The sequence below is a fragment of the Lactuca serriola genome, chromosome 6 (genome assembly GCF_051521515.1).
Source record: "Lactuca serriola cultivar US96UC23 chromosome 6, Lser_US96UC23_V15, whole genome shotgun sequence".
NCBI classification, from domain to species: Eukaryota; Viridiplantae; Streptophyta; class Magnoliopsida; order Asterales; family Asteraceae; genus Lactuca; species Lactuca serriola.
In genome coordinates, this window is record NC_136413.1 from 48,522,745 (window position 1) to 48,547,357 (window position 24,613).

The 24,613-nt window shown below is 35.4% G+C and overlaps 2 protein-coding genes and 1 pseudogene across 5 annotated transcripts; all 3 read right to left on the reverse strand.

Annotated features, from left to right (window-relative positions):
• Positions 1-6,507: 6,507 nt before the first annotated feature.
• On the reverse strand, positions 6,508-8,079 carry LOC145058251 (syntaxin-121 pseudogene; annotated as a pseudogene).
• A 422-nt stretch (positions 8,080-8,501) lies between these two features.
• Positions 8,502-10,365, reverse strand: EMB3114 (Mitochondrial transcription termination factor family protein). Its single transcript, XM_079006307.1, has 2 exons — positions 10,068-10,365; positions 8,502-9,693 (listed from the first exon to the last, which is right to left on the reverse strand). The coding sequence occupies exons 1-2, from the start codon at positions 10,308-10,310 to the stop codon at positions 8,743-8,745; spliced, it is 1,194 nt and encodes a 397-aa protein (XP_078862433.1). The 5' UTR covers positions 10,311-10,365; the 3' UTR covers positions 8,502-8,742.
• Positions 10,366-16,371: 6,006 nt separating this feature from the next.
• LOC145058252 (Tetratricopeptide repeat (TPR)-like superfamily protein) lies at positions 16,372-23,752 on the reverse strand. Of its 4 annotated transcripts, none has more exons than XM_079006181.1 (27): positions 23,434-23,752; positions 22,971-23,065; positions 22,709-22,808; positions 22,506-22,610; positions 22,260-22,422; positions 22,048-22,168; positions 21,898-21,960; positions 21,722-21,802; positions 21,502-21,596; positions 21,275-21,425; positions 21,112-21,198; positions 20,919-21,038; positions 20,700-20,828; positions 20,290-20,387; positions 20,077-20,200; positions 19,872-19,979; positions 19,234-19,375; positions 18,987-19,091; positions 18,775-18,890; positions 18,520-18,702; positions 18,322-18,432; positions 18,067-18,231; positions 17,832-17,990; positions 17,528-17,758; positions 17,318-17,452; positions 17,139-17,242; positions 16,372-17,055 (listed from the first exon to the last, which is right to left on the reverse strand). In XM_079006181.1, the coding sequence occupies exons 1-27, from the start codon at positions 23,594-23,596 to the stop codon at positions 16,566-16,568; spliced, it is 3,744 nt and encodes a 1,247-aa protein (XP_078862307.1). In that variant the 5' UTR covers positions 23,597-23,752; the 3' UTR covers positions 16,372-16,565. The 4 variants fall into 4 exon arrangements, with proteins under 4 accessions (XP_078862307.1, XP_078862308.1, XP_078862309.1 ...); XM_079006182.1 differs by having other exon boundaries at positions 17,139-17,248; positions 21,275-21,413; positions 23,434-23,751; XM_079006183.1 differs by having other exon boundaries at positions 17,139-17,248; positions 18,775-18,869; positions 23,434-23,751.
• Positions 23,753-24,613: the final 861 nt, after the last annotated feature.

Genomic DNA, 24,613 nt, shown 5'->3' on the forward strand with positions numbered 1-24,613 from the left:
TTGCTAGAATCTCATCTTCTCTTTAGAAATGACACACCAAAATTCTCAAGATGGCTCTTCTTTACTCTCTAAGCTCTCAAGGATGATTTAGGGTTTCTCCAGGGTAAGGATAGCCGCAATTGAAGACCCTAAGGCTCTTTAAATAGGTCCCAAACCCGGAAAATTAGGGTTTTCCACCACAGCGCCGACTCGGCGAGTCCAATTCTCGACTCGTCAAGTCCATTCATTTAAACACGTCACCTAATCGCGCCCCTACTCGACGAGTTAATCCACTAACTCGCCGAGTCCCTTCGATTAAATCAAAATATATAAATAATATAATACATACCCAAGAATCTGGATGTTACACACTATTAGTTGTAGCTTCTTCGTCTTCATCTATATCTACAACATCATCATATATCAAAGCAGAGTATTTTGTTCGTTGCTTCTTTATCTGTTTTTTTTTTTATCAAAAACATCTTTAAAAGCTTTTTGTATTTTTATTGGAGCTCTGGGACATTTTAGTACTTGGGCGGAATCACCAGCAAGGTGATGCTTGTGTCTTGTAATCCCACCATTGGTTGTTTTATTACAAAAAATACATATCACCCGCTGATTACCCTTTCCTTCAACTGCTGTCTCATACTGCCATCTCGAATCATTACTAGTCATATCTATTTCAAAAACAAATCAAAGGTAAAGTTACACAATTGAGTGATATTAATGACAAGTATATGAAAATTACATACATATCGGTTAATCAGTTAATAAACACATAACTGATTAAGTTAATCGATTAATCAGTTAATAAATGCATAATTGAGTAAGTTAATCAGTTGATCGGTAAATAAACAAGTGAATAAATGCATAACTAGGTAAGTTGAGACACAATCACAACATTACATTTTGCATATTTCAAAGAAACTTCTTGTAGCTTTCATTAACAATACATGGTATTATATACAACATTAAACTAATACCTATACTAAACTAATACTAAACCCATAACTAAACAATTAACTACACCCATACAGGGTATTAAGTGGAGAATACATATATATATATATATATATATATATATATATATATACTGTTATTGGTGCAGATTGATTAAGCTTGAGTTGAGACACTGGCCGACAATAAGATTTACAGTTGAAGGCTTGAAGCTGATGGAAAAATACACACCTTTGAAGCTGATGGAGAGAAGGACCCGTGCAGGCCAGTCGTCGAAATAGGAGAAATCGCAGAGCAACTGGCGATCTGAAGAAGCGCGAATGAGGGTCGACCGGTCAAGAGAAGCGACTTAGATAGCGAACGTTAGAGACTTGGAGTATTGGATGTTATTTTGACTTAGTCAACTAAAACCTCTAATATAGGTCTATTTATACCATATTAAAAAAATGAAACAGACCGCTATTGACGCTATACAGTCGTTATGGACCCCATAACGACACATGAACGCCTCGCCTCGCCAAACATCATAGCGAGCGCTATGGTCGCTATTGATAATGTTGAATCTTAATAATAGAAACTAGGCAATAACGGAGAACTAACCCAAGATAATGCCTACCCATACAAACACAAGATTCCAAAGCTATATATATATATATATATATATATATATATATATATATATATATATATATATATATGAGATGAATGAAATACAAAAGATAACATACCCACGATAGCATCTGATGGAAATCTGGCCTCCCCTGACTGACATTACAATGCTCGGCTCCTCGCTGCTGGGGCTCCTGCCCTCCCCTCACAATCGACAGTGATCCTCAAAGTAACTGGAGCAGGTGCACTCACTGCTCCACCTCTCAACATCGAACAATTAGCCTTCTTATGACCCACTTGATAGCAATGAAAGCACATCGGAACCGATCAACAAGGGCAATCCCTACTATAACGACCCATCTGACCACAACTGAAACATCCTTGCCCTGTCTCCCGACATCCTCCCTCAAGGGTCCTCCCATAGTTGGCACAACGGCCCCGACCTTGATAGCCTCCCAAACGTGGATCCTGAGTCTTGGGCATTTTCGCCTGGCCCACTGTGATTTGAGTTTGCTCTGACTTCCTCTTCCTAAGGTGCTCCAAATCAATCTCCCACTATCAGGCTTTAGCGATCATATCATACAGGGTCTCGCACCCTGACAAACTCACAAACTCCCTGATGTCATCCCTCAGCATGTCATGATACATTGCCTTCTTCATTTCCTCATCGATTGCATATTACAGAACCAACAAAGCTCTCTCCCGGAACTTGGCAGTGATCTCTGTCACAGTCTCAATCGTCTGGCGAAGGTCTTGGAACTCCCTCGCCAACTGTTGCACCTCAATAGTTGGTGCAAACTCGGCCCTAAACTGGGTCACAAACTCATCACAAGTCATTGTCTTCAGGGCTTCGCCTCCCAAAGCGAAGTCTACCTCCTCCCACCAATCTCGAGCTTTGTCTTTTAGAAGAAAGGAAGCAAATCTGACTTTCGACCCCTCGGGGCAGAAACTCGTCCGGAAAGCGTTCACCATATCCGTTAACCATCTCTTACTGGCAATGGGGTCCTTTGTCACACCCCGAACCAGACAGCGGAAACGTCCGAGGGTTCGCGTGACTTAATTTGAATATCATCACAATGAATATACATGAATCATAACATAAACATCACCATGCATTAATATATTACAACTGGAATTGTTCACATCAAGTACATTGTTTTAACGTTACAAACCCATACATAAACCGTTTAATAGTTTTCAATAACAAAACACACTAACATACTTGGTACTTATTCCTCGGCTTACCTGTTACCTGAGAATACAAGTTATTTTAAAAAACGGTCAACATATGGAATGTTGGTGAGTTCATAAGCAATGTTGTGATAAAATGATTTGTGTAGTTTGTAAAACCCAGAAAATCATTTTCTGAAAAGACCATTGTTTAAAAAAAAGGTGTGAAGATCCGTAAATATATGCATGATGATTTCAACACATGTATAATTGAAAAACTTTGTATTAACCATACAAGTGCACAATGTTGAACTTCCCCGGAAAACCCGATGTTTTCCAAAAACATAAAATTACAGTTATTTCTTAAATAGTGATACTGCCGCAATGAATGATTTTTGATTAGTCTTCCTTGATTACTCGGGTGGTGTTGGATTAATTAAGGTTTGCGAGTTGTTATAGCCATGCATTAATAATGACTAGTTATAACTACAGTTTACGAACAATCCTTAGAGGCGTCGCCCGTTACCGCTCACTTAATCCAAACAACCTTGTTTACCCTTGATGAACAATCTGAATTTGTTTACTTTGATTACTCATAATCCTAACAAACGAGGAGAAGAGGAGTACGAAGTCCTGCTACTTCCGTGAGTAATTTTAGGTTATCGGGGATGCGAAAGACACGTTGGCTCATCTCGCATTTGATTACTTTGACCTTATGACAATACTAATGGATCACTAGGGCCCAATAATACTTAAGAATCCATTTAAGGTCCCTTTACATGGAATTGGGTCATAGAAGGCCCAATAACATATAATCATTATCCCTTGGGCCCAAAGATCATGTTAATGGACTTGCAAGGTCCACCAAGCATGATTTGAAACTTTCAAGCCCAAGTGTCGAATGTTTACTTGTCTTAGGTATCACATATCTACTAGAGAGTTCGATTTAACAATTGTTATTTTGTATCGACTCGAGACCGATCGATTTGTTTATAACGATATTTTGGTGTTATACGTGTATTTGTCTTTCGATTTTTGTAAGCCGTAGATTGGTATTTTTGACTCAATATTCTATAAATAAAATAATTGGTTTAAAATATGTGGTTTGACCTTTTCAGCCCCTTTTCGTTTTATAAAAATAACAATTTTAGTCCTTTATATAAGAGAAAAGTCATTTTAAGCCCTTAAAACATTTTCTTGACACTTTTGCATCATAGATTTGTTGAAATGATATTTTTAACTCAAAACTTATTTTGTTAACAGTTTCAGCCCTTCCAGAATAGTATTTTCCGGTTAAAGCCCAACTTTTTGCAATTTTTACACTTTTAGCCCAAAATCCAAAAACTTTACATTTTCGATCCTTTTTGGAAATGAAAACCATCTTTAACCCTTGAAATAGTTTTGTTACACTCTTTATCCCCTGTTTTGAAGAGTTTACTACTTCATCCCTTTTAAATGTCATATTTTCGCAATTTTTGGGTTTATTAGGCCGAAAAGCCCAAAATTTAGCCCATTAAGCTAATATTTACATTTTAAGTCCTTTGAAGATCATAATGTTCAGAAAAGCATTTATTGTAACTGTTTTGACCCTTTAGGCCTTTAAGAAAACGTGAATTAGCAACTTTTAGCCCAACTTTTGTATATTTAACAATTTAAGCCCAAAATGAGTTTTGTATATATATCACAATCTTATAAGTTATTATTCTTGACTAGTTTAGTGTAAGATAACTTAGATCATGTTTGATTTCCTTCTTATGTCATAGATCTCGAGATTTCTTCCCTTTTTGTTTACATATTCAACACAAAAACACATAAAGTCACACATACATGCATAAAATCATACATAGCATACACATACACATAGATATACACATTTTACTTGTATTCTCCCCCATAAAACTTATGAAAACCGAAAAGAAATGGGTATAAGCTCACCTTGAGTTGTGGGTTCGGTTTTTGAAGAGAGAAATGAAGAAGATTCGATCCTAGCAAGCCTTCTTGGAAGATCTCGAACTTAGAGGCTTCTAAGATGGTGATCATGAGTTTGAATAGATTAGGAAGAGGTTTTTGATGAAATGAAGTTGTTAGATCATAGATTAAACATCAACTTACCTTAGATGATGAATTTTGTGGAAATTCTCCTTGAAAATCTCTTAAATCTTGAAAGTTTTGAAGGAGAAGTGAGAAGATGTTCTTGAAGACTTAGAGAGAGTTTTAACTGTTTTGTGTGTGTGTGTGTTTTCCCTTGCTCTCGACCGAGGATAGATAAGAGAGAGAAGAGAGAGTGTTGAAGTGACCATGCATGGGAACATGAGAAGAGTGCATGGATACCCCGTGTATAATTGTGAGGTGGCACCAAAAGTCAACTCCTCCCCTTTCTTTTGTATTTGGGCCGAGAGAGAGTAGGAAGAATAGAATGTTTGGGCCTTTTGTGTTTAAATCTATATTGTGGAGCCCAAGTTAATGATTTTCGGCCCATTGGCCCTTTTAGGGTAATTCACGGCCCAAAATTCATCAAAGTATGAGCTTTATGGCCCATTAGGGCTATTTAGTTTGTTATGGCCCAATAAGGTCCATTAGTGTATTTTATTTCATTCTAGGCCCAATATGGCCCAAAATGTTAAAATAAATGAAAGTGGGTCCAAATTAGAGCCCATATAAGAGTTCTAAGCCCAAAGTAGTCAAATTGGAAGCTTATTGGTCCATTAGGCCCGATAAGGAAATCCTAGTCCAAAATAGATTTAAACCGGGATTTATAGGGTTTCCAATCCTTTGTTGACTATTTGATGTGCTTGTATAAAGTGTTTGATGGAAGTTTTGTTGTTATTGAATAAGCATCATACATGCTCTCACATTGTTGGTTCACATTTGTTATCATTGTTCAATGTTTACAAGACATCAAGATTCCTAGTTGTGACATCCTTCTCCCCAAAGAACTCGGGAGCTCCACAAGCACGAAACTCATGGAAGGAAAGAGTGTGAGCTCCAACAATAGCCATAATCTCAGTATGGAATATGTCCAGACGCTCATCCAAAACCTCCATAATCCCCTCATTGACTGTACCGAAAATCACCGGAGCCTGCTCCAAAATACCGCGGATAATCTCTAACGAGATGAGATCATTTCATTTCATTCTCTCCAACTCAATAACAAAAAATACTATTTTCTTGCACTTTTCTTTCTCTTATTTTCTTTCCGTTTTTTTTTTCTTTGTTGAAACTCAGGAACTAGACTTTATTGGTGCAACTATCTTTTTCCCTCCATCCTTTTATGTCCTTTGAACTCAAGCAAAGAGGAAGAAAGAGACCAACTTCGATCTATTGATCAGTTTAGCAGTTATTTTCTGTTCTGTGTGAAAGAAGGATATTGAATTGGCTCTCATGAAATGGAAGCATAACACAAAGACTAAACCTTACTTGGAAGACATGGAAAGAAATAAAGGATTGATATCCTCATATGTTCAACGATATAGAAATCTCTAGGAAAAAAAACGTTCTAAGTGGAAAAAAAATTTGTAAAACCTACAAATTAAGGTTAAATATTTTGATATTTTCGAAGATATATATACATTTTTTTTATAAATGCACTAAAAATGTCAATAGGTTAACTATTATGAGTGAAAGTTGTATAAAGTCTTCCACAAAGAGATATGGATACTCAACAAAGAGATATGGATATTAACGGTGGCGTGAATAATAAAATTTTTAAAATGTTATTTAAATGAAATTTTTAGACATTGTTTTGGGTTTAAAAGAATAATCATAAATATAAATATAAGAGACCTCTCATCATGAGCAAAAATTTATCTGAAAATAAATAAATACAATAATCGTAAAATAAATACAAGAATCCAAGAAAACAAGCCATCATCACACCATTACCACTTACAATAATCAACAAATAAAGTGGTTGAGCGGAGTGGCGTCAAGTGGCCGCCGGCGGTGGTGGCGGTGGTGCTGAGCTAGGTGTGGGATTACCTCCGCCTCCACCTCCGCCGCCGCTACCATTGCTCTCCCAAGGCCTGATTGATAGTATGATGATAAGAATCACAATCAACACCAAAACAATCCCAAAACAAGCCCATTTTCTGGTGTTCTTCTGATGCTTACGCGCCACCTGTAGATGGGTGGTGCCACGGTTGACGAAGGAACTAGCACGGTTCACCTGATTCTCAATATCATCCAACTGCTCTCCCTGACTCTCCACCAACACCGCCATGTCCATAAACACCTGATGCAATTCCTTCAAATTCCTCTCGATCTCCTTAACGGCGTCGTGTCGTTCCTTGATCTCCAAGATCGTGTCCATCACTTGCCCTCTCCCTTGCTCCTGAATCGCCTTCTGCAAAAACGTCTCGCTTTGTCCGGTGGAAATCAAGTTGTCTACAGTCGATTCGTCGGGGTTTTCTCCGGTGACGGTGTAATACCGTCGCTGGACGGTTTCGCGATACTCCGACGCCATTTTAGTACGGAGATCGTTGAAGAGATTCATCGAATCGGATAGTTTTTTACGGAGGCCATTGACAACGGAGGTCCGAGTACGATCTGAAGAGCTTCCAGGTCCACATCCAGGGAGACTCCGATTCGCGGCGTTGGATCGATCTAGGGCTTCTAAACGTACTTTGATGAACTTCGCCTTTTTCAGAGAAACAGAGACGTCGTTATCCATCTTAGATCTCAACTCCTTCACTGATTTGGCGTTGTGTAGGGTTTTGCTATGCTCGTGTGACGATTGGAGCTGGTTATGGAGCGTTTCAAGTGCTCGGAGCTCGTCCTTAATCGCTTCAACGTCTTCGAAAAACTTATCGAGGTTGGCGCCTCCGGTCGACGGCGAGTTACCTGTCATCTCGACGTTGTTCTGAAAACGAGACGGCGGCGATCCTTCCTCGCTGCGGAAACGAGAGAAGGATCCGGAAAACAGATCGTTCATGATTCTTGTGTTGCTATTGTCAAAGTTTCTGATTCAGATCTTGATTTGGTAGCAAAACAGATGAAGATTACAAAGTTATGAGAAAGCAGAGTGGGATTGAGGTGGGTATAGATAGAGAAATTGAAGGAATAGCTCTTCAATGGCTGCTTGACAGGTATAACTGTTCAACTGTAGAAAGTCAACGATGAAGAAATCGCCGAGAAATTGCTTATCTAACAAAGAAGACGTCCGCCTTGACCAAGTAAGAGGAGAGAAATGAACTAAAAACGGCAAACGACCACATCATTATTAGCCGATGGTTTTCGTCATTTAACAATATTTAATTAAATTTATTTATTGTATATTTTGTAAAATAATAAATAATAAATATATTATACAGTTAAAAGTTAGTATAGAGATTATCAATTGTCCGTGTTAAAATTCAGAAACTTCAATCTACAATATATATGATTATTTCATTGATAATTTTGAAAATAATAATAATATTATCATTTTAATTATTTCAGTAATTACGTTTTCCATGATCCAGAAAAATAGAAAAATCAAAATCATAGTTTATCTTTTTCAATTATTCCAAAATGTTTTCCATAATTCCACATCATAACCGCGTAAATACATATATCTACACATCTTGAATGTGTTACAGAATGACTTATTATGACTTAAAACTTAAACTAGTTTAGAATTATTGACTACATAAATTTGATTAATCTTTTTACACACTTTTGTGTTGAAAAACATGCGTCGTTTAGTTTAAGAAAAAAAAAACTCTCATTTGCTTACGTTGTCTCCTAGCAATTATTTAACCATTTAATTTTCTATCTTTTGAATTTTAATATTACGTACAATAAAAGAATATACAATAGTAGCTTTCATGTAACAAATCAGAATCGGAATCGGAATCGGCATACACTCCCATTCCAAGATTCAATCTTGGATTCCAATCCAGACTTCAAATAATTCCTAAACTTTCCAAAACATCTTGAACAAATCCCATTAATATTACAATTCTTGTTGTCGGAATCTTAATAATATATACACAAAATGATGCATACCAATCATGTAACAACACATTCATAACACTATCATCATCATCATCAATCATCACCATGAGTGTAATACCAAAAGGGGGAATTCCTCATTGGCATAGAGGAATCACAACACACCTCCAACCTCTCAAGAAACCGCTTCTCACTGGACCTCAACATGGCCGGCAATGGCAGACAGACACCTTTCTCCGAGCACCGCCTGTGTCTCGGTTTAATCCGGTTCTCTAAACTAAACGAAAAATACTGCGGGAATTCCACCAATTCCCTGGAATCCCGCCCCATTTCCACCACAAAGTAATTGAACTTCGGTTCAAGGTTTTCTTTTATGCTGTAGCAAAACAACGAAGGGAATCGCCGGAAAATCAACATGGTGTCGGAATACGGGATTCCGATGTTTTCATTGAAGTATTCGATACGTGGAAGGAGTTTGTCTTCGACTGAGCATGATAGGAGGTGGGTGTGTTTGTTGATTTCTGAAATTCCGATTGTGCCCTGGAGGAAGTAGAGGGTGGGGCGGAGGCGGGTTTTGACGTCGGAGGTCAGGAGGCGTGGGCGACGGTGGATGACTCGCCGGAGGTGGTGGCTCCGGACGTGGGCTTCCCGGAGGAGGAAGGTGATGGTGGAGATGATGGAGGAGAGTGGGAGTGTGAGGATTTCAGGGCAGAGGGAGACGAGGCGGTTGAGGGCGGGTGGAGGGAGGGGGATGGTGGTGGAGAGGAAGGTGATGGTGGATTTGATGTGGGAAAGGGAGGTGGTGATGAGGGGAGGGTGGGTGGTGAGGAGTGGGATTAGGTCAATTCCGACGGAATCGAGGTAGAAGAGTTTTTCTTGAAGGTCCGTGGTTGGGTTTGTGTCGGAGATAGGCGGTGGAGGAGCGGGTTTGGGCGGGAGAGGGAGGGAGATTAGGGAGGTTTTAGAGGACGGTGGAAGTGGGTGGTGGTGCTCCGGTGGAGGACTGTAAGCGTAGGGTTCAAATCCTTTGCTTCTTAACTCTTCCACCTGTAAAAGAATCCATTGTTTTCATTGCAAACATATCTATATGCAATAATGTAGCTCAATGTTTGATTCTACTCAAATTCAAATCCATAAAATCAACTGGAAACCACAATAAACTTCAATAAGTGCTGCAACAAGCAAAATTGGAGTTATATATAATCATCGATTATGTAGATTTGACCTAAATCGCAAAGTGAGGCATTTCGTTTTTCGAATTGAACGTAATGCTTGTTCTTTAGTGATTGAAAACAGGCAGTTCTTACTCAATTATGGAAAACACATAATTAATCTCATTTCGTAAAGTAACAATGAGAAATAGAAGATAGGGCAAAACCAGAAAAACAAACAGCGAGCGAGTTTTTTTTGAAGATAATGACCTTTTTTAGACGGATTGGATGAATAGCGTTTATGTCTGAGGTTGAAGTCGAAGTTGAAAGTGCGGATGATCTTATATCCCTGCCGCCTTGTTTCGGCGCTGCGGCGGCGGAGGTGGAGGAGGAAGAACAGCAGCGGATGAAAGTGACAGGGAGGTATGATTCGGAAGTCGGAGGAGGAGAAGAGGAAGCTAAACCAAAGCAGTGCCTCCGAGGCCGCGATGACCAAACCTTCAAAGCTTCCATTGTTATCCGAGCTGCTAATTTGCTAGCCTCATCATCAAGAGGCTTCGAAGACAGAAGGACACATTTGTAATTTTATATCTTTTTCGTGAATTGCATAAACGGTCCCTAAAGAGTTAAGAGACTTTCTTTTTCTATAAATATTTTTATGCTTATTTGTGAAAACTCTATTTTCATTTTAGCAACTTCAAAGGAGTCTTTTCAAGATTTATGGGAATATCTTCTCTATCTCTTTGTTGTCTTTTTTTTTACAACCTTCCTTTGATCATACAAACCTTAGCCAATTATCATTGTTTAATTTGGCAATTTACTATATATGAAATGCATAGTTTTCAAATTTCACATGGTATTAGAGCTTAAAAAATGGCTACAAATACCGCCGCATTCCAAGTTTCTAGAAAGCAAAACAATCATAAAAAAAGAGAGAACATTGTAAGAATAGTGATAAGCGAAATGGAAAAAGAACATAAATAAGTGGTGTATTCATTGTTGCAAGACAAGTCGGGACATACCATTGATAGAAAAATGTAAGACTCCAAAATATGGGGATGTAAAACCTCAACCTCTTAAACTAAAACACATGTTGAATGTTCCAACATTCCAAGTTTCTAGAAAGCAAAATATATGTGTTATAAATGAATTATGTTTGCGGAGCCTCATTGATTGGGATTGTTGGTGATTTGTTATCATCAATGTTATTTAAATGTAACGGGATTAATTTGTTGACCAAATGATCTTGATAAATATTAATCAAGTAAGCAAGGTGCGGAGTGCACATTTGTTTGAGTTTGATCAAGTTTTCAAAGTATACTGTCATTTAGGTACTTCGCCCCTGAACGAACGGGGGTTCGGAGCAAGTCCCTAAGAGCGGGGTACCACCCAAATACTTTAATCTGAAATTGATATCCCAATTTTCAAAATTTCCAAGTCTTTCTATACCCCAAATTTCTAACAGTAATGGGTTAAAATATGTGATAATCTCTAGTTTTTAAGTGACCAAAGCATATGGAGGTGGCTATGTTGGTCTATGTGGACTCCGCATAGGATTACGAGGCATGGACATGATATCCTTTGTACTTTGTAGAATACAACCACTAGGAAATTTTGGTACTCATTGATTGATTTTGTGATTCTTACACTCTTGTGTAGGGGTGGGACTTATTTGGTTCGGAACCAAAAAACCCGAAAACCAAATCGAACCGAAATCGATTTTAGACCAAACCATATTCAAATTCGGTTTTTGGTTTGGTTTGAGACCAAACAAATTGTAAATTTGGTTTTTGGTCCGAGTTTTAGTCTCATGAAGTTTAAACCAAACCGAACCGAAAAACCGAATTTCATAAGTCAATTGATTAAAAATATATTTTATATTTTATATTAAATAAAAGTATCAATTATAAAGTAAAAATCATTTTAACTCATTTATTCTTTGGATTATTTTGTATGAAACTTTAGATCTTTCTGTTTGCAACTTTAGTTTTCTATGTTAAAAACATTTTAATTTATATTTGAAATTTTTTTAAGTTAATATTTGGTTTCCTCGGTTTCAAACCGAACCAAACCGAATTAGAATTCGGTTTTCGGTTTGGTCTCGACAAATTGAATTCAATTTGGTTTGGTTTTCGAATTGGACTAAAAAAAAAATTCAAACCGAGGAAACCGAAAAACCGGAAAACCGAACCGATTCCCACCCTTAGTCTTATGAAACAACGATGATTACATTTTCCTATCAGTTTTACCAAGAACTTTTATCCTTTTAGTTAATATACATTGACATCTATCATCTATGGTCATAATTGCTATGTTCCTTATAAGGTGATTGATAAGTTATGTTTATTATTGGTAACTACAGATAAAGGGGTTTGGTAATATTTAATGCAAGAAAATAAGGTCGGTCATTTTTTTAAAATTGTTTGGTAACATGGTGGGAAATAAATTCAATAAAAGAATGAACATATATCCCATGGAAAATAGGATGAAATTTCAATTGAGTTACGTGCTTGAATTATACAAGGAGCATATGATTTTATTAAAAACCCTATGTCCCTACACACCTCAACAAAAAAGGGTTATGGAAGAAAAAAACAGTCACTTAATAAAAATTTATCAAGACCTTCGTTTGAAAGTTGCATCATCCATCGAGTTATAGGGAGAGGTGTTCTAGCTGTGGCATACATCATACACAAATTATCATCTTGTGTTCTTAAAAACAAAATGTTTGATGAAGTTTTGCTTGGAAAATTTCCTTCGCGTTTACATTTGTGTTTTTGGATGTCTCACATGTACACATAATATTGTATATAAACAAAGATAAACTCGGAGCACGATGAGAACCTTGTGTGTTCATAGGTTGGTTATGCCATGAGAAAGAAGGGTTATAATTTATAAACAATCTTTATATCTAAACAATTATGAGTGTTACATACAATCAAGGTTAGCCTCAAATTATAAATGTTGCATACAATAACCTCATACCTTCATTATAGAATTCCATTTCCCGACAATTAAGCTCCCATCGTGAAGAGTTATATTTGTATCTTATATTTCTTCAAAACCTAAACCAACAAGTTAAGCCGTACAATCAAGGAAAACATATTCAAACCCTCTAAGTTTTTCCTACACGATATAAAACGGAGAGTATATTCTTATTTTATTAAAAGTAATCAACTTTTTAAAAATTTACATATGATGATAAGTTAAAGTGAATTAATGATGTGTTGTATTTTTTATGTTTTAAGACTAACGTAATTAGATTTAAAGAAGACAGATAGAAAAAAAAAAAAAAAAAAAAAAAAAAAAAAAAAAAAAACAATTGAGGAGATATAAAATTACTTAATTATTTTTATTTTACTCATCTAATTATCTAGTTTAGTCATGGTTTTAATTTTATTTTATTACATAATCATTATTTTGAAAACACATATCTAACCGCGCAATAAAATAGACTCATATGGTTATGTTAATATTTCAACAATTACGCCATACAATGTTTAAATATTGTAAAATTATTATTTTAATGGTTGATAAAAAAAAAAAACCCACAATATATTCATTAATTGGGTGTGGTTGTTTTAATATTAGTGGAATCTCATACTACTAGGTAAGCGTCCAAAAGGAGTTAAAAATGGAATCTAAGTAGACAAAGTAAAACTTCTTTTAGAGGGTTAATTGCAAACCACGAGTTGTTTTGATAAACCTGATTCATTTAGTATTGATTATTGAATGATTTTAATATCTTAATAGTTTATAGAAAGTAGTAGAAATAATAATAAATTGTGTTTAAAAAAAGGGCACGACATCCCTATGGAACTAACCACATGTGCCAACAAACTCGAAGGAATTTTGTATGTTCCAATGCGTAATGACGTGACGTGTTTACCAATAAATAAAAGGTTTTCCCAAAATCAAATAATATAATCTTAAATTTATAAATTACATGCTAGAAAATATTTAGGGGGTGTTTGGATAGGAAAAAAAGAGGTGTTTATTATTTATTCCCACAATAAGCTAATTTGAGTGTTTGGATAAAATCCAGCTTATTAAGTTAAATAAGCTAATTTTAATAAGCATCCCTTCCCATGCTTATTGCTTATTGTTTATTCCCACCACAAATAAGCTATAAGCAATAAGCTAAAAAAACTAATCCAAACACCCCCTAATGGCAAATGTTATAAAAAGCCATAAAATTGTAAGTTTTACCCAAACTCATATTTTAGGTTAATTTATGCCTCAAATTTGCAATTTTTTTCAATTTGACTATTTTTTGCAAATTTATCTAGTAAAACCGATAATTTCTGTCAAAATTAAGGCCTTTAATGAACCAGGAAATCAATTTTAAAAACTTTTATGAACTAGAAAAATGATAAAACCGAACATTTCTACCGGACTTGAGAATTTTAATAAACTTGAAGGTAAATTTGAAAAAAGTTGCAAACATCCCGTTTTAATAAATCTAAAATCTCTAAAAAGGTAAAACCAACAAAAACTTACACACTTAAAAGTTTGGGTAAATTACACGAATCGTCACTGGTGCACATGTCAGAAAGCACGTTTAGTCCCTATTTTCAAAAATTAACTTGGACCGTCCCTCGTTTAGTTAAAAATTGCACGCTTCATCTCTCGTTAGTTTAAGTTTGCATGCTTCATCCCTTACGAGACATAAAATGACTATTATGCTTTTTTATTTTTCTTTTCCACTTAATTTATTGTTATTATTATTATTATTATTATCATTAATCTAAAAATAAAAGGAAAAATAGTGCAACCACAACCAGATCGAGCACACCACTTGGATCTCTCAGACACCATAATTCCATCGCCATCATCCCAGCTCCACCATTATTCCACCTTTCTTCCTTAATCAAACACCTTATACCACCTTAAAACCCACCACCAAATTCCTACCTCCTCCTTTGCAGGGTTACACCACAATCGGAACACTCTTGTCGCACCCATGTTCACCTTCACAAACCACAACCAACACCCACTTTAAACCTTACTGGAACCACCACCTAGAAACCTAACATGGATCTTCCTTCCACAATTCCCTTTTGTTGCAAAATCATAAACTAAAAAGAATCCACCTCTAAAGACTTCACTGACACGAACAATCTATCCCTCAAAAACCCCTTTGTAAATTGAAGAAAATTTCTCCTCCCCAGCAAATTCGCATCTCACATTAGAAACGTATTGGGTGGCAAACTCGATTTCTTCCAAGTTGCAACTAGGTTTTTGAATGGAGATGGAGGCGTAAAATAGCATATTTGTTCTTCCTTTTCTGTCCGGTGAGGGTGATAACACATATGAAGGGTGTTGGCAGGAGTGCAATTGAAGGTTGTTGTACAGACGATGGGCGATGGTGGTGATGGTTGCTTTGATTATTAAGTAGATTTCGTTGGTGGTTGCTTCATGGTTGTCGACGACTTCATGGTTGCTGTTCGTCGATAGTTAGAGAGGAAAATGGGGAAACGGGTATGGGGAAAGGAGGGGGGGGGGGGGGGGGGGGGTGAAGATACTTTTTTTTTTCTTTTTTCCTTTTAATGTAAAACTAATAAATGAATAAAAGAAAATTAAAAAAGAAATTGTTAAGGGTAAAATAGTCTTTTTATGTCTAGAGGGACTAAATGTGTAAGAAAAAACAAACTCAGGGATGGTCCTAGTTAATTTTTAAAATAAGGACTAAACGTGCTTTCTAACATGTGAGCGAGGGACGATTCATATAAGGGAAAATGACACATACGCCTTATGAAGTTTCTAGGGTTGACCCTTTTAGTCACTTAAGTTTTTTCATGGTTTTATGAGGGAACCAACTTGTGGGCAACCTCTTCTACCCATCCTCTCGTCTTCCTTCTATTTTGATGGCAGATTGATCCAATCACCACCAAACCACTGCCATGGTCAGTTGAAGCAAGCCTCCGACCGCAAAGAGGACCATCGACACTGTTCACCGGAGAAGAAAAACCGGCGAGAATCACCATTTTCCCTCCTGTCTTCATCTCTTTTCGACCTTCAAGCAGCTTCCAATCATTTTTCCTTACTCCTCCATCAATCTTAGGTAACCCCTTTTCTTTTATGTTCAAAACTCATTCAAAAATCTCCAAGAACAGTCAGCACCTGCCATGGTGGCCGGTGACATGAACAGTTCCGACCGTATAGTCCCGGTGATGGGTTCAAGTGGCATAAGGGGGTAACCAAGTTACCCCTTCGATTTCTCAAAAAGGACCTACTGGAACCGACAAAACTAAATTTATTTCCTTAAAAAGCCACTTAAAAAAATTAAATGATCAAAAGTGTAAACCATAGAAATTTCATAGGGCATAGTTGGCATTTTCCATTCGTATAATTTATCCTAAAAGTTTTGATGTCATTATCCTGATATTTAATAAGATAACCTCTATGAATTACAAGATACGAAAATCTGATGACGTACGTACTTTTACTTTCTTTTTGTATGCAACACAAATGTCTACAGACAAATGTAGAAAATGCCACTGATATGAACATAATAATTGCTGCGTGATTATCAAATACCTAACACTTACTAAACCAATTAAACCTCAAAAACTTGAAGCTCCAACACTAGAAACATTCCATTGTTCTTATTAACTCGTAATAAAAAAATAATCTCATCTGATTCCTTCCTTCCATTCAAATCGACCTTTTTCTATCTTGTTTCTATAAACACATTTAGAACAACAAATTTTACAACTGATCATTAGTACACAAAAAACATTTTAATGAAAAGAAAAATAGAAACGGTCACTCCTCTCGCAATATGGTCAAATAAAACGGGTGCCCTCCACACACCCCTTCCTTCTCCCTCACGTCATCACACCCCACAAGATTCCAATGCAACGTGTAATTCGATAGATCATAAGTCCCCGGAGCAAACGTTGTGACCAGTAAACCGATCTCAGTCGTCGAATTCGGTTCCAGTTTAACATGAGTTGTACTCAACCCCGTCCAAATGAAAGGCGGCACCGACTCTAGCACCACCACTTTCCCCGATTCCGGCGGCGGAACCCTAATTTCAATCGGCGGACTAGTCATATCATGCCAGCCGACTTTGTTACCAGATGAGCTGCTTCCGGGAGGAGAATCGAAGGTATTGATACGAACGGAAGCCGAAAAAGTTGAAGAATTGTGAAGCGTCATTTTGAGTTTCGTTTCGCACAAGGAATTCGCCAAGTTATAATGAATAATCCGTGGCCCTTCCAATAACCACCATATCGGTCTCTTCGTTGCCACACTGCAATACCACAATATCAAAAATAAAAATCAAGATCATGTTGGAAAATATAGATGACTTTATTTTTGAAATTGCGGACTTGCCTGCAATGACAAGCATGATGTGAAAAGATTTGTGGAGGTTTGTTTTCGGTTTCGGTTTCTTCCATCTCGGAGATCAACATGAAGTCGACTGTGCTTTGGTGTTCCTGTTCCTGATAGGTTCATGAAAAGTCAAGGGGTAATTTCGTAATTTCGTGATTTATGTGAAGAAATTATCGAACCTTGTGTGATGTTTTTTGATGGAGTTGTTCGTAATGGTGGAAATTGACGAGTGGTGCTCGCTGTGTGTCGAATACGGCTTCATTGCCGATGCGGCCTAACCAGACATCTGTAGCGGTTTCTGTTGTTTTCGCATTCTGTAGAAAGAAATAATTAATTAAAAAATAAAAAGTAATAAAAGTAGTGTAAAGGTAATCTAATCAATTAATTACCTTGAGTTTAAGAAAGCAAGAAAGAGATTGACCGGAAGCTAAATTTCCGGAAGGAATGATGTCTTGAATGGATTCGATCAAGGAGATTTGCCATTCAGATCCAACGGATGATAATTGACGAAGCTTTAGACTTTTTAAGCCTTTGTTGATAACATCCATTCGGACAATATATTCTTGTAATCTTGATGGACATGGGCTGATATTGAATGACACGTCCAAAGATGGTAAAACCTATAAAAAAGATTTTATTTATCGTTACAAAATCCAACGCAATTTAATTAAATAAATTTTGTTTTATATTCACCTCCACAATATGATGTGTACGCAAAGTGCGATATCGCATGGCAGTAGATTTGTCTTCAACTTCGTAATATATTGTCAGATATAAAGACACGTTTCCAGGAGTTGCTGCTCGAAACCAAAGAGGTAGAACAAAGGGAGTTTCCTTGTGAATTATTGTATCCTAGAAATAAAATAAAATCAATTATAGATGAGGAAAAAAAATGATGATAAAGTTTGGAAGAAATGACGAAACTGACCTCAGGGAAATGGAATATGGTATCGGATTTCTTAGTGGTGTCGAGATCTGCGTCTTTTTGTGAAGGTGTTTTTTCTTTCTCCAAACAAGAGGGAAAGTTCACATCTGATTTTTCAGGGTTTCCTATGTTTAGAAACCTGGGATGACTGATCTTCATCTTTAGATTCTGCCAGTAGAAGGAGAAAGAAATTAATTAAGAGAAAACAAGAGGGAAAATTTTCATGGCAATCAGGTAAATAATATTGAAAGCATATACCTTCACAGGAATCTCTGAAGAGTTTCTTAGTTCGAGTGAAAGACGTTGCAAATTTCCAGTATAAACTGTACTTGGGAGGTTATTAATAATACCCTCAAGTCTGGGTAGACTCTGGAAAGAGAAAAAATAATTTAAATTAAAAATTAAAAATAGCAACTTGGTTTCAATTTGCATAATTTAAAAAGAGAGAGTATGAACCTTGATAACCAAAAACTCAAGTTTATTTGTATTCTGTTTAGCTTTCCTTCTTCCTTTAGAAATTCTTTTTTTTATTAAATCCGGTTCAAAGGCATAAAATCCAACCATTGAATCAGATAACTTCCAGCTCACACCAGTTACTTTTAACCGGCCTTCTTTTATAGGTGTAACACTTAGTTGAGCCTGAAACAAGTTAAATATAAATAATAAATAAATAAATAAAATGGTCAACTGTAAAGTCAAACTCAAACTCACCAGTGTGGTTTCGCCACCTGTCAATGTCATATCGACCTCGGATAATGTAAAAAGAGATGCGTCTGAGGTTGTTTTTTCGTCTTCAATACTTTGATCTACAGATGAGTTGTTTGCATCTGAGAAGTGAAATAATAATAATAATAATAATAATATTAAATAATTAATCTTTACAGATTAGTATAAATTCAAATTTTAAAAAATAGTGAAGTTACCAGGTATTGTCTCGTTTGGTGAATATTCACACATTAGGGTAACACTGTAAATGGGAATAGAGAGTTGGAGAGGGTTTTTGAAGGCAATTTCCACCTTAAGTGCTTCTGCAAGTAGAAGAAGCATCATATGATATATTATTAGTGGCTTGTTTTGATAGTGTAGGGAGAGTTTATTATGTTATGTTAATTTTTTATTTTTTGTGGAATAAAAATTTTCCAACTAGAATTGATCACCTGAAATTCATACCTCCTGCAACACAGACATTTGATTGTTTGAGTTTATTTGGGAGAAGCTTTGATTGTAAATCCAACCATGTCGTTTTAGCATTAGTTAATGATGGAACCATTTCTTCTTCCAAAGATTGCCAAATACTTTCTTTAACACTCACCTGTGTCATCAACAACAAAAAAGTTACCTTTTATTGTAGAAATGATAATTATATTGTTTTTGAGAACTAATCCTTGAATTTTTATCAATATATTTCTCAACTCAAGTTTCATTTTTTCCGTTTCTGAAATATTATTATTAGTAAAATATTCCAAATTCCATCAACCACAATAAAAGGTTAAAGTTGTATTAGAGTAATCAACTATCCAGAATGTACACTTTACTCCTTCACAACTTTTGCTGTTTCTTAAATATTTCAAAATTAGTTAAATACTTCAAATTACTTCAGTTATTAACCAACTATCAAAAATGTTAGCTTTAGTCCCTCAGAAAAAAAAAATTACTGTTAAAGTCCCTCAACCTTTGTTTTCAGTTCCATCAATTCCATTTACATGAAAAAAAATGGTTGACATGGATTTTTTTTAAGTTTATTAATTATTATTATTATATTTATTTTAATAAGCAAGAGTGTGAGTGTGAGAGACGAATGAACTTACAGCAGCAGGTGATCCATAAGTGCGATGATCTTCAGAAACAATATTCAGTGAATTTATATTCACAATCGGCAACTGAAGTCGTGAAATTTTATATGTTTTGCCAGTTTTCTAGAAAAAACAAAAAGTTTATTTATTAAACTTGTGTGACAAACTGTATAATAATAATAAGATTGAAAAAATAAAAGTCAATATCAACAATACTAACCTGTAGAATCTGGAAAAAGTTTTTCATAAATAACTCTTGCATTGGCTTTGATTGATGACTACAAGCCACAATTTCCAACATATGTTTCATCGCCACATCAAACCTTCCAAGAAAAGCATACCACCTGTGTCCAAAGAGGAGAGGGGTAATAACGTAATTTCAACAAATCCGGCCTATTTTATTGACCTTTTAATAACCAAGTTAGAAACTTACTGTCCTATATGAAAATGGACATGATCCCGAATATGACTCCATGTTGTTCCTTTGAAAACAGAAAGAGCATTTCTGTATGCACGAATTGCATGTTTTATCTGATACACAAAGGCACACAAAATAAAGTAAATTACAATTTTGGTCCTTAGTTGAGGTTCTTGTAACATTTTCAGTCCCTGTTTCCAAGTAAAGTGACTATTTTCAATCAAGGACCAAAAACGTTACAAAACTCAAATAAGGGCCAAAAGTGATAAAATCAGATACTCTCAGGGACCAAAAATGTAATATTACTCTAAAGAAATAGATAGATATGGTATTCGATAATGAAAATTATCTAGTAAGTACTAATAGTAAAACAAAATCATCTATTAAAGAATTAAGATATGACTCAGTAACAAAATTTGAAATACCTGATCACATTTCTTGTAAAGATCACCAGAAAGAATGAGATGAAATCCATACTTTCTTAACATAATTGGTTTGGCTAAAAGGTAGCAGTAAGATGCTTGTTCAAGCATCACAGCTGAATGAAGAGGTTCCTATGCAAAATTAAAGTTTTTTTTTAAATCTTACAAAATATTATTTTTATTCACAAAAGAGAATTAATTAATTAATTAATTAGTTATTACCTCACCAGAGATACGAAAGTAAACGCCAGCAGCCTCTTTATATTGACCACTTGCCTTCAACATTTCAACCCACCAAAGACCACAACGTGTGGCATTTCCCTTCCCTGATGTTCCAATTCTCTGAATAAAATAAATAAATTAATTAATTAATTATACTATAACAAATAATTATTTAAAGAAATATGGGGCTTACTAAATAAGTGGTGAAGGCGTTTTCCATGCAATATTCAGCATCTTTTTTTGATTGATTCAACATGAAGTATGTTAATCCCATCATTTCCTGAAGATATTAAATAAGTATGAGTTTAAGGAGCAGAAGGGTATTTCTGGAAATACACAATCATAGCTATATCTACCTGTACACCTGCATATCGCTTCCATGCTTTGTCAAGCTTGTAATCAGTGGATAGAAGGCGATAATTTGATAAAGCAAGTTCATAATCTCGTAACATGAAGGCATAATCACCCAATACCCTTATTTGAGATTCAATAGAGCTGAAAGTGTACCTTTAAACATTAACAAAAAAATAAGAAAATGAAGAACACTAATAAGTGTTTTTCACTATTAAACGAAAAGACATACATGTTAACACTTTGATTCTCAGGGGCATCTTCTTTTCCTTTTCTCCACCATAAGTTCTTTATTTGGTTTCTGAAACCTTTTCTTGTTGCAGAAACCTATAACAGTGATTTGGAATTAAGAATAGTAATTAATCTCAGAGTAAATGTAATATTTTTGAATAAAAAAATGGAATTTGTCAAAGGAACTAGAATTTGTCATAAATATCTACAGAAAAAACAACCTGCTGATTTAGAACACGTATTCTTTGCTCCATGTTAGGAATAATATCTTTGGATGATAGATCACGAACAAAATCCTTCAACTGTTGCAATTGAAAAAGGTTAAAAGAGTTTATATTTACAGATGGTTATATTATTATATAGCATTAAATAAATTTCTTTTTTTTCCAGAAAGAACCTCATCCACATCCTCTTTGTTGAGTAAACGACCAAGTTGCTGATCAGGAGAAGCATTAGGCATCTGTCAAAAAATTTCAACTCATTCAAGTTTTACTTTATAAAAAGATGGAAACAAATTTTATCACATGAAAAGATGAGTTTAACTTACATAAAATTCCCATGGATTTGGTTCATGATCAAGTGCTTCACCTTGCAAGGAGTTGATACAAAGCAAACGACAATCATTTGCCCCAAATGTGTTTCTCATTTCTGCCAATATCTTTGTTGCTCTGTATCACATGCAATTATGAAATTCAAACTTATATTCAATTCTTTCTACATCAAAATAAAATTTAATATTTAAGGAGTGAAAAAAAAAACCTTTCTGGTGATCCATCTTGGTTATCATGGACCAAAACAAAAACTTTTGGAATCTTTGGATCCATTGCACCATCATTAAGAAGGGGAGGTAATTGGTTCATGTTAAAAAGTTCCACAAATTTGTTGATAGGATCCTTGTCATTTGAAGAAACAACCAAAAGGCCTGAAAATTTCATTATAATTACAGATTTAAACTCATGTAATTTAAATGGGAAAATGAGAAACAATGCACTTTAAAAAACTTACATGCAACAGGATGATCAAAGGCTTCATGATCTGAAAAGGATACACTGCGTACAAGTTCTTTATTGAAAAATTGGAACCATGTTGGTATAAAATCAGGTTGAGAAGCTGAAGGGGCAAGTAAATGAATAATTTAAAAATAATAAATTTAAACTCTTGGAACTGTGTTGACACTTTCACACAGTATAATTAGATGAAAAACTTACAGATGGGTATAGTTTCTATAGGTGATGGATCTAAGTACAAGTCTGAATCCTCGTTGTTTCCTGCATCAGTAATAACCTGTTTTAACCGCTCCTTTGTCACCTACTTGAATGAAAAAAACATTTCTCAGGAAAAACTGCTCAAAGGTTTTAAATCAAACAGCTAACACTACATGGCTAAATTGTGAAGTAAATGAGTTGCTTAATATGAGAGAATTGTAAGATGTGATGAATGTTGTGAGCATGTAAACAGACAAATTTATACCTCAACATTTTGTTGCCTAACATCTGATGCATAGAACATTCGCAATTTGAACTTCTGTAGCCTGTAGGGTTGATCACTAGCTGTACGAACAGGGACTGCAAAACAATGAAAAGTATAGACTAAGGACACCAGCACCTAACCAGTGAAATAAAGGCTAAAGCCGAAATTGAAGTGAAATGTAAGATTATTCAAGCGACATCATCACATCCAACATAATCAGATGGTTTTTGCTCCTCGAATTACATTCTCTATGTTCTTCAATACTCTACTCACAGTTTATTGTTCACGCCGAGTTCATAGTAATTTCAACATAACCCCTTCATTAACTCAGAAACCCCAAGAAAAATACACAAACGGCAGAATAGAATCGATCACCAACGTTTGTGTGCGTGAAATACCAATAGTTCTTATATGAAATACAAGCATATAAATGAGAAAATTATGTAAAGTGTGTATGTTTCACCATCAATATTGTTGAATACGCAAAACGGAGTGAGCATTTGGACAAATGAGAGTCCATTTTTTTGGCATCGTTCTTCTACTAGTGGCGTAGGGAGAACCATGACCGCCGGCGTGATCTCGTCCAGTAGTATTTTTCTGAGGGCAGAGTACGCTGGATCCGCCATGTTACGGTGGTGAAGAAAACTCGAACGAGTCAACTGTATTACCGGATTCCGGCAGATCTTGTTTCAGTCGTTGGAACTCCGAACCACAGAGCTCGATCAATCGTGCCCGCAGAGTTTTTCTCCCAGGCGGAAAGTGCTTGACGAGTAAGCTAGCGACGATCTGCCGATGGCCCAATCGAATGCTTTAGCCTGCGGATCCATGCTATAGAATCAGGCCTTGAGTTCAGTCTGGTAAGAAAATGAATAGAGTCCACTCTTTCGGTTTAGCCCAATGATTATTTATCACGAAAATTTTAATAAAGCCTCGTTACTCGTTATTTTAGTCCACCAGGTGTGAGACCATGAATTATATGGGTTTAATTAAAAAATATATATATATATAATTTTAATAATTTGAAATTTTTGAATTTATAAGAAAAATGAAAAAAGTTTGAATTATTAAAATTAATGATACTTTAATGTATTAAATACATTACATATATAAACTTTTTCTAATAAATACTTTACATATATATTACCTTACACATTAAATGTGGAATTTTAATTTAATACAATAAAATGACAAGTGGAAAATAGAAATTTTAAAAATTCTAGAAAATGTCATGTGTCCAAATGAATAAGAAGAGGACATGTGGCAAAAAAAACATTCATTTATTATAGTAGATGTGTAAGTTACTAAAGACATGACTAGAAACACCGATTTGGAATGGAGCCAGAAAATAATCAAGACCAAACCGGTCTAAAATGAGATCGGATTGAAAAAAGAACGGACAGGTCCGAAACCGTCTGGAATCGGTCCAAATAAAGAAATGATCATCTCAAAGTTTATCCCAAAAAAAATCGGACCGTTTTGAGAATGACACAAAACGGTCTAAAAAGATGGAAGTTAAAGTTTATTTACATATCATTTTTATTTGAATTACATATTTTTTAATCACATTGTCCAACTTCTTCCCTTTATCTCTTTTAGTTTTAGTATATCATTTTTTTAACTGTCAATGTATTATTTTCAGGGTC